The following is a 16,840-nucleotide window of genomic DNA, read 5'->3' on the forward strand; positions in this document are numbered from 1 at the left end:
GGAAGCTCAGGTTCCAGCCACGGCTCTGGAAGCTCTGGTTCCAGCCACGGCTCTGGAAGTTCTGGTTCCATCCACGGCTCAGGAAGTTCTGGTTCCATCCACGGCTCAGGAAGTTCTGGTTCCAGCCACAGTTCGAGTGGATCTAGTTCCAGCCATTGTTCCAGTGGATCTAGTTCCAGCCACGACTCAAGTGGATCTGGCTCCGGTGGAAGCAGTTCACAAAACGGAGTTTCAATATCGGGCAATACATCCTTGTTTTCATTTTTGGGTGGTCTCTTATCTTCTATTTTCCATGTACGTATTTGTAATTTTTTTGCAATTTATTCGTTTGTTTTCAAAAAAAAGATAACTTCAAGTATGAAAAGTTATGCTGATGTTTTATATCTTTTGGCTGTTTGTTATGTTCTTAATTACAAACTGTTTTCTTTTCTTTTCCTTTTCAGATGCCATATAACTTAGTATCTGGTCTATTAGGTACGGTATTGCACTTGGTCTATGCGCTTCTTTCTGGTGTACGTAACCTTGTAACATCTTTACCAGGTCTTCTATCATCTCTGTTATCCGGAATTGGGAATCTTTTATCCAATATACTCTCTCTCCCTGAATTCCTAGTTTCATTAATATTACATCTTGTAACCGGTCTCCTTTCAGGTATACTTAATCTAGTTATAGGTTTATTAGAATTTATCTTAGATACAGTTCTTGGGTTGCTCCGTATGATTTTACCTAAATCGATATCATCATCGATATCATCACTGGTAGAAGATGTGTTACCACCAATTATACACTTAGATTAAGCTTGATTTCTTTTTAAATGCTAATCGATAAAGTATAATTTATCTTTTTCAATTATATGTTAAATAAATAGAAACGTTAAACAACATTATACAATGAAAATATAACACACGAATGAATATTTATTTAATATTAATTATTTACCTTTTAACAATCGATCTTATCTTATCTTCTTCGATCGTATTTATCTAATAATAATACCCGAATAATAAATTTAAATAAAGATCTCTTGTTTGTGCGTGATTATTGTAAAATATTAACACTAAATGACTTTGCTTTCATCATGAGTGCATTAATTGTAAAGGGAAAGTAACCAAGTTTCGTAAGAGTACATCGAGTCCGTTGGCAACCATCGGTGCTTCGTCAGTCAATGTGTGAACCTCGTCAGGGTCGGAAGCATAATTAAATGGTAATCATTATTTAATTCGTAACAATCAAGTTCGTTAGGATTATTTACATGCTCGTTCAACGTTACGCATTTAAAGTGTCAAAATATACGATTGTCTCATTAAACAATAATTCAACGTGAAATCAAGTGAATTTATAATTTTTTATTCGATGTACAAAAAATATTATTTAATTGTTGTTCTTGTTTTGTTTTTCCTTATAAATACAATTCTTCTTTAATCGTTGTTAAATAATCTTAGAATATTTGAAACGAAAAATTAAAACAACAGGTGGAAAAAATGTAACGACGAAAAAGTTGCTCTCTCTCTCTCTCTCTCTCTCTCTCTCTCTCTCTCTGTAATCATTTTGTATGAAATAGAAACTTTATTATTATTATTATTAATCTATTTGTTTAATATCAAACATATGTTAACTGTTTATTTTTGGAATCAAAAATTATCATAACTTTAACGAATATTTTTATTCGATTTAAATTTGTCGTATATTTAAATGATTAGAATTGTAATTTGATTTTCAGTAGCAGTGATTTGAATCTATTAAAGGTTGCCTGTTACAAAATATAATGTTGCATTTTTCGATTGTCGTATTAATCATTGCATTTCTCGTTACGTCGTCGTATTGTCATCCAATAGAAGAACCGACGAAATTTCAATTGAACACAAACAAGGATTCTAACATAGAAAATATCCAAAAGCCCGCATCGAAATTGGAACAAGCACAAGTAAGATATATATATTACATTATCGTAATAACAAAATAATAATTAAACATTTGTAATCATTTATATATTGCAATAATTATTTCATAGTATTGTACACGATCGAAACTAATGTTTTGAAATAATCAAATTAAATCGTTTAAGATCACGTATGCGAAAATTTCAATATTTATCGATATACAACGAAAAAGAAACTAAAAAAAAGAAGAAAAAAACGTAGGAGAAATCTTTGGTGTTGTTCTTTTACGATTCGAGTTTCTAATCGATATTGGTGGCATACTTTTGCTTTCTCCTTTAATCTCTTTCCATCCGTTTCTTCGCCCACTTTTTCTCTATCTTCGAATTTTCTTTTTTCTTTTTCTATTTCAAAAATATGTTCGACAATGAATTTTTATAGGAATTATTATTTCGAATTGGCGACGCAATAAGAATTGCCAGAGGAAAATTTGTTAATGCTATTACATTGGCCAGAAACAACATTGTCTATCGAATCGAGGTAATATAGTAAAAAAAAAAAACGAAATATTGAAAAATTGGATGTTTAAAAGAAAAAAAAAAGATAAATATCTTTAAGAATAATAATGAATGATAGCAATTGACCGCAATCCATATTAATAATTTGTACCTTTGGATATTGCAATGAAACAAAAAAAAGAAAAAAGTCATTTACCGGATCATGTAACTACTTCTTTATCTTTATTTCGTAACATTTGACAACGTAATTTTAATGTATATTGCGTATTTGTAATAATAATTATCAATATAACTGAGAAAAGAAAATTATTTTTCTCATTTAAATTTTCATTCGACACTCTTATGGATAAAGCAACATTGTTCTTTTGTTTTTCTTTTTTTTTCTTTTCCAGATAATAACTGCAAACAATGTAGTATCGAATATCAAAGAAAAATCCATATTCTTGGATGAAGGAAGAGAATCCTTGGAATCCCTACGTTATCCTCCTAGTATATTTTCTGCAAGTACTACGAGTAGTCGTGAAACTGTTCGTTTAGAAAACGAATCCGAACAATCGTTGGCTGAGAAAACATTGACGTTGCCGTTTAACGATTTGTTCATAAATTTGTTCAATCCAACACCATTAGTGGATCAAATAAAAGAAGAGGATAAGTATGGTAACACGGGAAATAAAATGGCTGGTATTGGAAGAGCATTGGTTAACGGTTACGAAAGTTTCAGTAATTTTTTAAACTCTGCGATCAACGTGAGTAGAATCAATTAACAATTTATCTAATAATATTATTCGTCGTGATTTATTAACTCGTATGTATTTTATTTACAGTCAGCGCAAAATATTAGAAAATCCGTGAGAAATAATATTGTCGATGCGTTGAATCAATTTGGTGGTAAACTTGTTGGACTACAATAAATTAAAAAAATTAAATTAAAAAAAAAAAAAAAAAAAAAAAAAAGAAAATGGTACAAGTCGGTTGAAAAACAATTTGTTGAAAGATCCAATTTTAACATGTTGTATTTATAATTCAAGAAAATTATGCATTTTATCGATTTTTACTTCAATAATAAACGATCTATTTGTTTGTTACGTTAAGAAAAAAAAACTGGGGGAATGCAATTCAACTAGACGTTCGTATATATAAAGTTACTTTCTTTTTTATTATTAAATAAACGATTAAAAAAAAAAAGAAAAGAAAGAAACAACATTTTTTGTTGGCCTGACTAAAGGAAATTCGGAGAATTAACGATATAGAATTTGAAATATTTTCTAATCGTTTCTCGAGTCTCTCGTACGTGACTATTACTTTTTCTAACAATAAAATATATGTCGTAAGCTCGCAGAAACGTATACGTTGTTACATATATTTAAAAAAAAAAAAACAAAAAAAAAAATACAATATACATATATTAAATATATCAATTGAAAAAACGAAACGAAAGGAAAACATCATCCTATTCACGCATTAAGCAAACTATTATATTATATATCCTAGATAATTATTTTAATGATATTATAAATAAATAAAATTTTCAGGCATCATTTCTCTCTAAGAAAATTAAAGCTAAACGATCCTAGGTGTTTTTTTTTTTTTCTTTTTTTTTAGCTCGAAAGGAGCCTCGATCTCAAAAGAATATATATTTATATACATTTATATATATATTTAATATATTTTCTACAGTCCTATCGCATGCACACACATTTGTGCATATATGTATATATATATTTATAATTTAAATAATTTTCTAAACGTTAGTTATAGTTTTTCCCATCTTAAATACATCGTAATGATTAAACAATAATTTCAACTTCCTATTTAAAAGTGTTCGATTACTGAAAAATAATTCAGCATCACTGATAAAAATTGAGACTACATATACAATTATATTCATTGACTAATGTATTCTTTATTTGTGTTTTGGATATATGTCAGGAAATAAGAATATGTACAAATTGTATACATATATGTACGTCTATGTGTACATGTGTGTGTGTGTGGTCAGGACTGTAGAAAAGATGGGAACGAAATTTACAAAATCTTTCTTTAGAAATACCACGAACGAGAGTAAGATCAGAAAAATAAACGAAGGAAAAATATAATCTCACAAATATAATATAATTAAATAAATACTTTTCACTTGTCTTAATTCATCGTCTTGACTCGTGTCACATTCGTTCCTGGTAAAAAGTGTATAATCCTCGTATTATACGATTAGTAACGAATATCAATGATCTTAAAGTATAGATTCAAAATCGATCGTCACAGTGAATCGAAATACAATTGTGATTTCGATTCTATAAAATAAAAACGAATTCTATTGGATCTTAGAGGCTATTCTCTTCTAAGATCCAACGGAAATTCTAGGTATTTGTAGTATCGTAACTTTTATAAGTATGAGATGATTTCTTTTGCCTGACCGTACAAAAAAGTATCATACTTGCTACTTGTCCGAATAATTGAAGAAAAGCTACGACCAATCCGACAGTACCAACAACGTGTAACCTGGTAACCAACCACATTTGTATGGCCGATGCACAACCTTCCTTGTACCAAAGTTCTTTTTTCGTTCCTTCAGGATCTAATCTACCACAATACCTTTCTCGTTCAATGCAACAAGAATCTGGTACACGATCTTCCGTTGGCCATGCATTAATTTGATACCAATCGGTATAATCTCGTACACCGCAACAATGAAACTGTAACAAAATATTGATAGATATTATTTCATTTGTATAATTAATTAATTAAAATTTGTCACACGTTATAATATTATTTATTACTTCGGTGTGTATGTGATCCCATACGGCAGGTAAGGTACCAGGTTCCCTTGTTAAATTGTAATGCCTTTCGATACCAAATAATAATTCTTCTTTAAGGCTTTTAGCAAGATGCTCGCGAAATATAAAAGCGAGTGTACCGAGCATGAATTCAGCCAGGAACATTAATATAACCAAACTGAAATACTAAAATCAATAACGAATAAATAATTACGTTGATAATAATTTAATAATTAAATATCATTATCAAACACAGATTATATAGATTTACCGTGATCAGCATGCATCTCGATTGAAACCAAGCTCCGCAGCATCCGAAGAAAGCAATAACAAATGTAACGCATCCTGCAGCTAATAACAAGGAATCAGCAGATGCGAAACTGTATTGTGGTACCAAAGTTGTGTATCCCGAGTATGCCAATCGTAACCAAAGGCCAGCACCCAAAATTCCGCAAGCGCATAACTGTAAAAATTAATTATCATAGAAAAATTATCTCGAATGATTTATTTTGTTAATTTTTCTTTTTTTTCTTCTTTCCAATCGATACGCGCGTTCAATTGATATTTTCGTCTTGGAATATATATATAATATTATTTATTATTATTTTATTTTAATATCTATAATTTTTTTTTTCTTTTCTTAGTATTATACGTGAACGTATTATTTCGAAGATGAAAGGGGAGGGGGTGGGAAAAAGGTAATGGTCGTGGTTAAAAAAAAATATAGAATTTTATAGAATGTAATACTCGTACAGAAAAAAAAATATGTTCTCGTCAGTAAACCGAACAAATTGGCGTGGATCATCATCATCATCATCATCATCATCATCATCATCATCGTCTACTTAGATGATACCGTAAGTTCATAGCTCATAGAGCACACAGTAGGGTTCAACGTCCCGTTTAGAGAGTAGTCTCCCTACCCTTGTTCTCGTAACAAATGTTTCGTAAAGTGGCAATAAATTCGAGAAAGAAAGAAAGAGAAAGAGAGAGAAAGAGAGAGAGAGAGAGAGGCCGGAAAAGTGCATTGGAATGTGCAACGAGTTAAATGTACAATTGCCCGGTATAATCCCAACTTGGTATCATTCGTCGTTGACTTTTTATTTTTTTTTCTTCCCCCTCCTCCCTCCCCCTTTTTTCCCTCATTCGATCACCGAATCGAATTTTTGTCGGTCATCGTGCGTTATACGCGACTCGCGTATACAATTTTCTAAACTTTCGATACAAAATTCTCATGGTAAAAGAGAGAGAAGAAGAAGAAGAAGAAGAAAAAAAAAAAAAATCCCGTTAGCGGGTCAAGTTTTGTGAGTTAATGTAACTACTAAAAAGAAGGACAAACAAGGAAGAATTTATTTACGTGTATGTTATATATATATGTATGTTACTACACATACCCATATGAGAACGTTGAGGGAACAGAAAACGTGCCTAATGCACGTGTATCCTGTGCGGCCCATGATATAATCCCACCTCCTTCGTGTTCCTCCGATGGGGGGGAACTGGCAGTGTTTCCTAGAAAATTCAAACAGAAGGATGAAGGATGATAATACACCAAGTATATCTCTTCTTTATCACTTTAACAGGAAACAATTGGATATAATTTATCCTGATGTAAAAACAAACCCTTTCCCTTTTCCCCCATAAATATCGGACAACGTTCCGAACATTATTTCTTTTCGCATTCCTTCTTTTTATATTTTATTTTATTTTATTATTAAAACTCGTATTATAATATTTCTTTTCATACCTCGGAGATTAATAAAGTAATATTTAATCTCTAAGAGATGTTCGTTAACTGTTCGTTCGTTTTTTAAATACATCGATCGGGATATATTTTTGATTTGCGTTTGAATGGAAAAATTTGTAAAATGAAATAGAAAAATATTGAATTTCTATGGAAGAAACAATATCGCGAACGTTAGATAAAATATGATCCAAAACACGTTGTCCAATGGTTGCATAATAATCAATGAAGAAACAATAGTATGAAACAATAATAAGAAAACACAAGTGATCCGATCCGATCCGATCCACGATGGACGAGGATCCGTTCCGTAATGTGTCCGGGACCAAACTCGATACGATTGACTCTCCGGCCCCGGTGGTGGGCCCCTTCTAGGTCCCCTAACGGGACACACCGCAGACACGGCCTCTCACCTATACAACACGCTTTTACAATCGCGATCATGGGTATTGAGATCGTTTTTATTCGTAACAGGAGGGAAAATAGGAAGGGGAGAAAGGGGTGGAAGGGTGGGAGGGTGGTTGGTTGCACGGTGGTGTCAACTTCGAAGGGTATCCACCATTGGAGGTCGAACCTACGTCACTTTTCCTATAAGTACTCCTCCTCCTCCTAGAAAGGTAGATAGAATGACACGTGGTATGATTTAAAAAAAAAAAGAAAAAAAAAGAAGTAATTCAAGGCGTAAACAATACGCGTGTCGGACTAGAAATTATTTCCTTCCTTCTTTTTTTTTATATTCTCTATCTAATTTTGTATCCTTTCACTCGATATCCTAATTGTGGTGATTACAAAATTTAAATATAATGATACTACACGTTATGATTGCAAAACTAACTAATTAATTCATTCATTCATTCATTCATTCCTGACATTCTCAGACAACTCGAATCATTTTTATTTTTATCCGAAGTTACGGCAGAAACCACGTACCAACGTGTAATTTTTATTTCCGTTTCTATAACACATATATATATATATATATATATTTACCATCGTCATTGGGATGGTGCATATATTATAGTTTTATTTTTATTTTTATTTTTGTTGTGTTCTTTTTAACGAATGATTATTTTATTCGTATAATAAATATATTCGTTTTATTCGTACGATATTTGTAAAGATTTCATCGAATTATTGAAAGTTTTCATTCGATGAGGAAGCAACCATGCGGATTATCGTACTCTCTAATCGTATCTCGAATAAAAACGGCTTGCTCGATTTACACAGTGTATCTTTCTTTCTCTTTCTTTCTCTTGGTGAATAGATACACTTTAATAAATTCTAATCCAATTCGTGCGATCAACGATCCCATGGCCGACGAACTTTACAGATCCTCCTCCTCCTCCTTCTCTTTTTATTAGAAACTATACGAATTATATATTTACATACTTACATACACACAAACACATTCACTCAGACACACACCTAAATACGCGATGATCCGATCAAAGAATTAAACGAAGAAGAAGAAGAAGAAGAAGATGTAACGCAACGTAGGAAGTTTCTCATTGAGTTAAAACACGAGATAAAATAAGATAGTAAGAGACAGAGATATGTATAGAAACTTTTACCTTGACTATGTATTTACAATTCATTCGTGTGCGTTTCTGTATAATGTATGTATGTATGTGTGTACTTACGCGTATAGTTATACATATGTGCATCACATTGAAAACGCATATGAAAAAGCGCGCGAAACAAATCCTTCGTTGAATTGAATTTACGATCTTTTGACCACGTGCTTCTTGACATTTCTATATTCTCGCGATTGTAATTGAAGATATATTATGTAATATTGTGTTTGTTTTATTATTATTCTTCTTCTTTCTCATTCTTTCCTTTCATTTTATAAGTCTCTCTCTCTCTCTCTATCTCGTTATCTCTCTTTATCATTTAACTTTTTTTTCTCTTATTTCATTTACAAATACGTAAATATTACAATCGTTATCTTTCTTGAATAATATTGATTCTTCTTATCAAAATTCTCGAACGTTAATTGGATTCATTTCGCGTCTAACAGTTGCCGTTATAAAAATATACCAATCCCTTTTTTCGCATACATTAAAAAACATATACAAATAAATGATAAGAAACTGATTAGTTAATGACGTTTAACAGAAATATTGTTAAACGAGCTATTAAAACCCCTAACGCATATGTTGAAATGAAAAATTCTTCGTTAAATACTTTGACTTTACTTTCATTAAATTATAATTCAACAATAATTATAATGATAAATATATTATTGAAACCAATCAATTGTTATCTATATTCAACATATAAAAATACCGATATACTAATTATAAATTCATAAATTATCGTATACAAGTAGGTGTATAATAATTTATTTCGTAGATGATGAAAAAACAACGTGGGTTTTTCGTATCCTTATAAAAAGCAGGTGAACGGAGGGGGCAAAGCTTTTCGATAAGCAAGCAAAACGTTGATGCGTGTGTGTGTGTGCATGTGTATGTATATATATATATATATGTCGTACGAGGGCGTTAATCGTACTTGAAATCAATTCGCTCGAGGGAAATGGAACCGCAGAAGCTAGTACGCTAATGAACGTAGAAGAGAGTTACGAGGGGGCGTAAAAACGGTCCCCCTGCCATGACTTCCTGCCAATTGCGGACAATTTGCGATCATCTATGATCTCCCCGTACCCCGTCACCCCGTTAAACCGGTGTGGATGGTGCCTAAACGTAAGAGAGATAACGCGACACGATTTTCTTCTCTCTCTTACTCTCTTTCTCTCTCTTTATTCATCTTTCACTCTCACTTCTCTTTCTCTATCCACGTTATTACATATTAACAACATTTAACACGACCTACGACGTGCATACAATTTCCCACGTGACGTAATCACCAAAAATGAGTATTAATAATTAGTATATTAATATTAAGATTATTAAAAATAATGATTAAAGATAATAATATTAAGTATCTTCATATTACAAGGATTATCATCTTGTTATTATTATCTTATTTCGAGATAACATACATCGAATTGGATAAATCAATTCTTCTTATAAATTTCTATGCGTGTGTATGTATATATATATATATCATATCATATATATATAGCTCACATAATTAATTGAATGATCGTCTTGGTTATGGTAACGATGAGATAATATGCGAACGTACGTTTTTGATCCCTCCCACGTAGAGGAAAATAAAAAGAAAAAAAGACAAAACAAAAGAAAAAAAAAAGAAAGAAAGAGATAGTCTTAACGGTGCATGCAAGGTATCGGGAACAAAGGGCCCGGCACATTTATCAACGCGACATCATTTAATTCCACACGGCTTGTACGTGATCGGTTTCTCGAACGAGGGATTATATTTAAAGGGGTTATCGTTCATACGTGTACGTATACCTACCTATATATGTGAATACGTGTATAACAAACCGAATAGAAAAAATATATTTCCTAAAGGAAAACAATCTTTTTCGAATCGCGTTCATGATATTTATGTATGTTTACTCTTTTATGGGATATTTTTATTATAAAAAAAAAAGAAAAAACGGATATGTCGGAATACGAATCGTGTATTATTCTTCTTTTTAATATTAACGTGTTTCACACACCATCACTTTTTATTAGCACCGACTCTCTTGTAATATAATTACATATGTATATTATTATTATTATTACCGATTTTCTTTCCCACGTGTGCGTTGGAAATGGGACTGAATAAATCGTGAAATAATAACAATACTAATTCTAAGCAATTTAATAAACGGGGTGTTTTGAAGTCGATTGTATTCGCGCGTTCGAAATTTCGTCCCCCATGGGAAGAGAAATCGACTACGTGCTTCTACTCCTTATATATATATATATATATATATATGTATACATACGTGTATTCATTTTTCGCACGATCAATTTAATCATGATCGTCCGAGAAATATTCTTATATATATACTTTCATTATTTCTTTATATTCTTTTCAATCCGAGAAACTTTGTGATTTTTCCAGACGACTAACACTTTCATATTATTATTTTATACTAATCGAAAAAAAATTAAAAAAAAAAAATCGTATATATACGATATCCGAATAGTGGGTTTGGTCTTTCTTGTTTTTTTTTTTTCTTTTTTTCTGTTTTCAAATAATAAATCGGTTCACGTTTCATTAAGTTCGTTACAGTAGAAATACTTTAAAAGAAAAAAAAAAATCGTTTCACCTTTTTATCTAACAGACAACATTTTTCATCCCAGTGTTTCGCATTAACTTCATTATGAGCTTCAACGGGAGATCGTTATCATCGTGTATAATAATGCACGTAGTCAAGTTTTCTTACGTAACTATGTCCTCCAACCGGAAGAAAATATCCAGTACGTGGATATTATTATTTTTTTTTTTTTTTTTTTTTTTTAAACAAGCGTATATGTATATACATTTTTATTTTTTGTTTTTTTTTATATGCAAGAAGGAAAAAGAATTATCGCAACGAAAAAGAAGAAGACAATGAATAATAAAAAAAAATCGGCAAAGAAAAGATAAATGTAAATGAAAATGTGTGTGATGATCGATGAAACGAGAACTTTTGTTATACCTCCAGAACAAGAAACGAATCGTTTTGCATATAAAAAAGCTTCTCTTAGAAAAGAACGAACAGTATGATGCGTATACTTGCATACATGCATACGCGTGCATTGGAATTCGTGATGCAATCGGGTAATCGTATATACGAACATGCATTACCCATATCACTGGATATAATATCGAAAGTGAATCGCGAATTAATTAACAAAAAAAGACAAAAAAAAATAATAATAATAATAATAATAATATCGTAGCGATCGTTAATAAATAAATTATTATCTCAAAAATTGATAAAATATATAAAAAGAAAAACATGATTTTTCGTTAGAAATAATAATTCGAATAATATATCGAAATTCAAGTTACCGATAATCGTTCTTTTGATTAAAGGCGCGAAAATATGATTTATCCTTTTATAATATTGACTATGATGTGATATATAACACAACTTACGGATCGTTAAGAGAATAGATCTAGACGAGACGTTTTCCTCTTAATTAAGATTGTCAAAAACAAATTTTACTATTATCTTTTTTCTTCCTCGCGAATCACTAAAGCTTCTTCATGGATGCTGCAGTCAAAAGTCGAGTACTGTTTCGAGTACGCGAATCGACTGCAGACAAAACGTTATAACAGAATTCTCATAGCACACATATCCGTTCTCCATCCTCTCATTTCTGAGATCAGTTTCGAAACAGTTGCCCCATCTGATGGCGATCTAAAGAATTTACTTTCGTAGTAAGAACAATGATCTAAATAGATCATTGATCATTATCCAAAAAAATCTAATCTTAATTTTTTTCTTTTTTTTTTTAATTAACCATTTCAATAAAATAGTAATATATATGAATTATATAATTAATATCAGGAATATCCTGATATCTGATCGATTTAAACATTTTTTTTTCCTCCCCGCGTGCTATTTTTTATTGTCAATTGTTAAAACCACAATGTTTCCCCTCAAAAAATAATTCTGTACATTATTTTGTTCCTTTTCTTTTTTTCGTAATTCTCGACACGATTTTTGCTTTCGACTTTCGACATTCCTCTAAATGCCGATCAATTTAAAATTATTCTCTCGGTGATGACCATTTCTGTTAATTGCATTTTCTTTAAACGAGTATATACTCTGATACAAGTTTTCCAACTTTCTCAACAATGTTCCATGAACAAGCCGCAACAGACTGTCCCGAACAAGGATCGTCTTTAATAATATGATTATAATTTTTATTATTGTTCTGCATACTACCGCATTTGAATTAAAAAATGATTTTTTATTAGATAACTTTTACCGCGAATGACCTCGTAATTGATGTTAATGCGACTCTATTGTGCGAATATTTCTAATAAACTTTCTTTTTCCCGGACGACTAAGTCTTCCTTTTATACTACAAGCATACTTTCTTTCTATCCATTTTTAAATGCTACGAATGGTTACAGAACCAAACGAACATTAGCAACAAGAATATCTCTCTAACTTTCTTTTAATTCAATTAACAATATGAAGTTTTTTACACGGACGGACACGCACACGCACTCAATATTCCGTCGCTTATGGTAAGTTATATTTAAAAAAAAAAAAAAATAAATAGTATATCGAAAATTGGAATAATTATATTTCATTTTGTATGACTATATTTTCTTAAATAAAGTTTTTCAAAACAATTAATAGAAATTAAACTTCAGCATATTGTGTTTTGTCCTACAATAAATATTATTTCACATATTTTAATTATTATATATTATGAATAAATAAAGAAACAATATATTACTATAAAATTTCAATTTACACACAAATTTGATATCTGTCGTAGATTATTACATCCTTAATATCTGCTCTATCTAATTAAAATATCAAAACTGAAATCTTACATCATATCACTTTATTTATGTACACGTTAACGATAATAATTATTTAACTCTCATTGAGAATATATTGCAATATTAATTGAATTTTTGTAATAGATAATCATAGTAATTAGTAGCTCTTTTTTTATAATTAATAATTAATGTTATATATATTAACAAGAAGGAATGCTCTAATAATTTCTTCTCTATTGATAATTTTTCTCTTTTAAATTTGTCAAGTGTGATAATCTAAAGAACAATTCTCTAAATCTATAAACAATATTACATCTTATGGAAGTAAGTAGAATAATGACTATCCGATGACAATTCTGCTGAATTAATAGACAAGTCACCTGTACTGCAAGGAATAGTTGGTATATGCGATCCTTGTATAGTAAATCCATGATAATCTTCTTGACCTATTGATTCAATAGATGATACAAGATTGGCACTAGAAGTGTTTGAATTTCCAAGCAATGTATCAGGTGTATCTTTTTCGTGTAATTGGGAATCAGTCATCAATAAATCACATTGTGTGTCTAAACTGATTAGACTCGTTTCATCATCTGCTTTACTAACATCTAAACTGCCGTCTCCAGTAAAAGAAGGAAAATCAAATGTCGGGGAGGGCGTAATGCAATCCTCCATCAGTGAAGTTCTTAAATCGGCTGAATTATTTGTCAATAAGTTGTTTTGAGATTGATCATTAATAGGGTGCGAATAAACCTGTAGAAAGAATATTTAAATATTAAATAAATTACATTTCACGCGCGTGCACGTAAGCACGCATTTAATTACCTGAGGTATAATAGGTGGAGGTAATTGATAATTTTCAATATTATCTGAATCTAAATTCGTAGGCAATCTCTGACTTTGTGTTATCAATAACGGAGATTTTTCAATAGCTGCGGATACTTTGACTTCTATATCTTGTTTAAATTGTGTCATTCTACTTTGTAATTCGTTCGCTTCTTTAATTATTTCTAAATTTTTCGCTTTCAAATTATCAAGTAACGTTATATCTTCGCACATCAAGTGTAAGTTCTATAAATCGGATTTATGAAATAATAAAAACACATTATTCGTTTAATTTGAATGCGAAAGTCTAAGATTATAAATTAATAAGAAAAAAATTATATATTCACTTCACACATCATCAATGCAGATTCCCATGTATTAGCTGGTACTCTTTCTCCTGACATATACGCATTGAAATCTTTTTCAGCCATATTTAAAGATTCAGCAGTTAAGTTCTCAATAAAAGATACAGCACAGCACTAAAATTTGTTTTTCAAGTAATAAATTAATACTTCTTTTATATAATGAAAATAACTAATAGAAAATAATACTATACCAAATTCGTAAAATAGTATCCTCCTTCTCCTGTCATTAGTCTGCTTGCGTTACAAAACCTTGTTATGAAATTAATATTACTTTTAAGTCGTGCGGGATTGGCTTTTAAAACGATAAAAATAAGAGCTGGTAAAAATTCATCTGCAGATGCCGGACCATCTACGGATTGTTGTAACAATAAGAATATATTTCTACAGCAATAAATAACGCAGGCTAATTTTTCTTGTGGAGCTTTAGCAGAATCCATATTTAATAAATCTAAAAGAGAAATAATTATTTGATTTTATTATAATTAAACTATAACAAAAAAACATCTATATTACAAACCTGTTATAGATGTGTACACAAGTTCTCGAACTTCAGAACTAGTTTCGTGTATTCTACATTCTAAATTCTTCCCACTGACCCAATTTAATTGTCTTATTCTGTTAAAAATAAAATATACAAATTATTATATTGTATCATATACCCCAATAATAATTTTAATATATTTCGATGAACGTACCTCTTTTGAATTGCTAAATCTTTTTCTTCATCTGTTGTAAATGGTGGACAAAATAAAATTCTGTATAACAACGTCATAGAATATTTTTCGACGTAATCTAATAATCTTTCTTTGATATCTGCAGATATGTCTATAATAATAATAATTGATATTATGCGTAACAAATATTTCATCTATTTTTTAAAACAAACAATAAATGATATATATAAAATAATTACCTGCATATTTAAAACTATTTTCTAAACGTTTAGCAAATACTTGATAAAAAGTCTGGGTTATTTCAGACAATTCCTCTATTCTTTTAATATCTTTATTCTGAAGAATATCAACTACGAATGAATGTATACATTTTCGTACATCTTTCTCAACCGGTGTTTTTGCAATCGATGCAATAAGATCCCTATTTTCAGCTTTAACTTTTTCAAGATCTGGATTATCCTTAGTTAATTCGTAAAGTAATTCTTGACATCCTTGTACTTAAAAAAAGAAGAAAAATAATTATTAATGAATAATAGTATTCATATTACTTTAAACAGTAGAAATATGATTAAGATATATAAAAAACATATTACAGTAATAAGAAAATAATAATTTGAATACATTACATTTTGATGCAGGTTTACGAAAAGAAATATTTAATAATTTATACTTCTTTTCTTGTTGTGATTTCTTTTCTTCGTGTTTATGATATCCGGTAGGTAAAGTCTTATTAGACGTATCTCTACAATGACAGTAAACAACAAAATAACATTATATAAATGTAATTAAATAAAAATGAAAAAGGATACTCTTACACGTCGACAGTTTGTAAGTTTGATATATACTCTCTCTGTGCTCGTTGCTTTTGTAAATGTTCACGATGACATTTGCTGCAATAACCTTCCCATTCCGCATTGCCATAAAAACCACAACCATTTTTACATTTCAAATCAGCCTCGTCGATACGAAGCGTAGGTGTTTTCGTAGAATACATATTTTTATTGTTTTATTCTTCAACAAAATTAGAGAAATCCATAATATATAAAATATTATATATTTTATTAAGTTTCATACAAAAATACAATCTTAAATACTTCAATGTTATTACGATAATTTCTTCTATCTTGCAAATTGTATGGAATTAATAATTAAAGCACAAATTAAACATAACTAAAAGTACAATCATCTTTCACCGGTTATTATAGACAGAATTATCAGAAAGCAAAAGATACAAAATTTATCGTCTTATCTTTATTTTTATTATTTCTTTAACTAATTTCAAGTTGGCAGCACTAATTTAAAGCACACGAAAGGTATAGGAAGAAATAATAAGGAACTATCCAAAATCAGCACCGAATGTATACAGCACAATTTAAATGTTAAACTGCAAGTTATATTCTGCAGTTTTTATTGTATATCAACAATTGTTCATTACTTAACATTACTGTGAAATAGAAAATATATATAATATAATGAATATATTTATTTATCTTCTAAATATAGTTTAACGTTTGACAAATTTATCTACCCAGGGCATTTTAAATTTTATATACGTCTTTGAAAAAATGTGCATCTACATGCATATTATTTTTTTTAATTTTCTAGGAATATTCTCTATTTACTATTTCTGCAGTTCTTTATCGTTCCACCAGAGAAGAATTTAAATCCCTATAGAGTGCAATTATCAT

At 30.1% G+C, this 16,840-nt stretch overlaps 4 protein-coding genes across 7 annotated transcripts in view; 2 read left to right on the forward strand and 2 right to left on the reverse strand.

Annotated features, from left to right (window-relative positions):
• The window catches only part of LOC106785508 (putative lysozyme-like protein), a 3,175-nt gene extending 1,701 nt beyond the window's left edge, over positions 1-1,474 (forward strand). Inside the window, exons 3-4 of the mRNA XM_014746056.1 lie at positions 6-294; positions 444-1,474. Coding sequence (XP_014601542.1) covers positions 6-294; positions 444-797 — 643 coding nt within the window. The 3' untranslated portion in view covers positions 798-1,474. The remainder of the gene's footprint in view (positions 1-5; positions 295-443) is intronic.
• Positions 1,475-1,765: 291 nt separating this feature from the next.
• On the forward strand, positions 1,766-4,486 carry LOC106785509. The gene is made up of 3 exons (XM_014746057.1): positions 1,766-1,924; positions 2,319-2,425; positions 2,748-4,486. The coding sequence occupies exons 1-3, from the start codon at positions 1,766-1,768 to the stop codon at positions 3,157-3,159; spliced, it is 678 nt and encodes a 225-aa protein (XP_014601543.1). The 3' UTR covers positions 3,160-4,486.
• On the reverse strand, positions 2,764-12,119 carry LOC106785540 (tetraspanin-9). Of its 2 annotated transcripts, none has more exons than XM_014746119.1 (5): positions 11,921-12,119; positions 6,564-6,681; positions 5,441-5,632; positions 5,173-5,355; positions 2,764-5,088 (listed from the first exon to the last, which is right to left on the reverse strand). In XM_014746119.1, the coding sequence occupies exons 2-5, from the start codon at positions 6,624-6,626 to the stop codon at positions 4,753-4,755; spliced, it is 774 nt and encodes a 257-aa protein (XP_014601605.1). In that variant the 5' UTR covers positions 6,627-6,681; positions 11,921-12,119; the 3' UTR covers positions 2,764-4,752. The 2 variants fall into 2 exon arrangements, with proteins under 2 accessions (XP_014601605.1, XP_014601606.1); XM_014746120.1 differs by lacking the exon at positions 11,921-12,119 and adding an exon at positions 6,917-7,332.
• Positions 12,120-13,333: 1,214 nt separating this feature from the next.
• LOC106785568 (rab5 GDP/GTP exchange factor) lies at positions 13,334-16,419 on the reverse strand. 3 transcript variants are annotated; one of them, XM_014746169.1, is made up of 10 exons: positions 16,247-16,416; positions 15,968-16,163; positions 15,779-15,894; positions 15,392-15,649; positions 15,174-15,303; positions 14,996-15,093; positions 14,670-14,926; positions 14,461-14,592; positions 14,114-14,359; positions 13,334-14,041 (listed from the first exon to the last, which is right to left on the reverse strand). In XM_014746169.1, the coding sequence occupies exons 2-10, from the start codon at positions 16,144-16,146 to the stop codon at positions 13,598-13,600; spliced, it is 1,860 nt and encodes a 619-aa protein (XP_014601655.1). In that variant the 5' UTR covers positions 16,147-16,163; positions 16,247-16,416; the 3' UTR covers positions 13,334-13,597. The 3 variants fall into 3 exon arrangements, with proteins under 3 accessions (XP_014601655.1, XP_014601656.1, XP_014601657.1); XM_014746170.1 differs by having other exon boundaries at positions 15,998-16,416; XM_014746171.1 differs by lacking the exon at positions 14,114-14,359 and having other exon boundaries at positions 15,968-16,419.
• Positions 16,420-16,840: the final 421 nt, after the last annotated feature.

This window comes from Polistes canadensis, unplaced genomic scaffold (genome assembly GCF_001313835.1).
Source record: "Polistes canadensis isolate GaletaPanama2010 unplaced genomic scaffold, ASM131383v1 scaffold_52, whole genome shotgun sequence".
Classification (NCBI taxonomy): Eukaryota; Metazoa; Arthropoda; class Insecta; order Hymenoptera; family Vespidae; genus Polistes; species Polistes canadensis.

What these genes read in the sequence shown, in the direction of transcription:
- LOC106785540 (XM_014746119.1), bottom strand. Translation starts at nt 6,626, where the DNA reads ATGGGCCGCACAGGATACACGTGCATTAGGCACGTTTTCTGTTCCCTC. An exon ending in CCCTCAACGTTCTCATATGG is followed by an intron (nt 5,633 to 6,563) that starts GTATGTGTAGTA and finishes TAATTTTTACAG; the next exon opens with TTATGCGCTTGCGGAATTTT. An exon ending in CGAGATGCATGCTGATCACG is followed by an intron (nt 5,356 to 5,440) that starts GTAAATCTATAT and finishes TATTGATTTTAG; the next exon opens with TATTTCAGTTTGGTTATATT.
- LOC106785509 (XM_014746057.1), top strand. Translation starts at nt 1,766, where the DNA reads ATGTTGCATTTTTCGATTGTCGTATTAATCATTGCATTTCTCGTTACG. An exon ending in CGAAATTGGAACAAGCACAA is followed by an intron (nt 1,925 to 2,318) that starts GTAAGATATATA and finishes GAATTTTTATAG; the next exon opens with GAATTATTATTTCGAATTGG. An exon ending in TATCGAATCGAGGTAATATA is followed by an intron (nt 2,426 to 2,747) that starts GTAAAAAAAAAA and finishes TTATGGATAAAG; the next exon opens with CAACATTGTTCTTTTGTTTT.
- LOC106785568 (XM_014746169.1), bottom strand. Translation starts at nt 16,146, where the DNA reads ATGTATTCTACGAAAACACCTACGCTTCGTATCGACGAGGCTGATTTG. An exon ending in TCGTAAACCTGCATCAAAAT is followed by an intron (nt 15,650 to 15,778) that starts GTAATGTATTCA and finishes TCTTTTTTTAAG; the next exon opens with TACAAGGATGTCAAGAATTA. An exon ending in AAATAGTTTTAAATATGCAG is followed by an intron (nt 15,304 to 15,391) that starts GTAATTATTTTA and finishes TTATTATTATAG; the next exon opens with ACATATCTGCAGATATCAAA.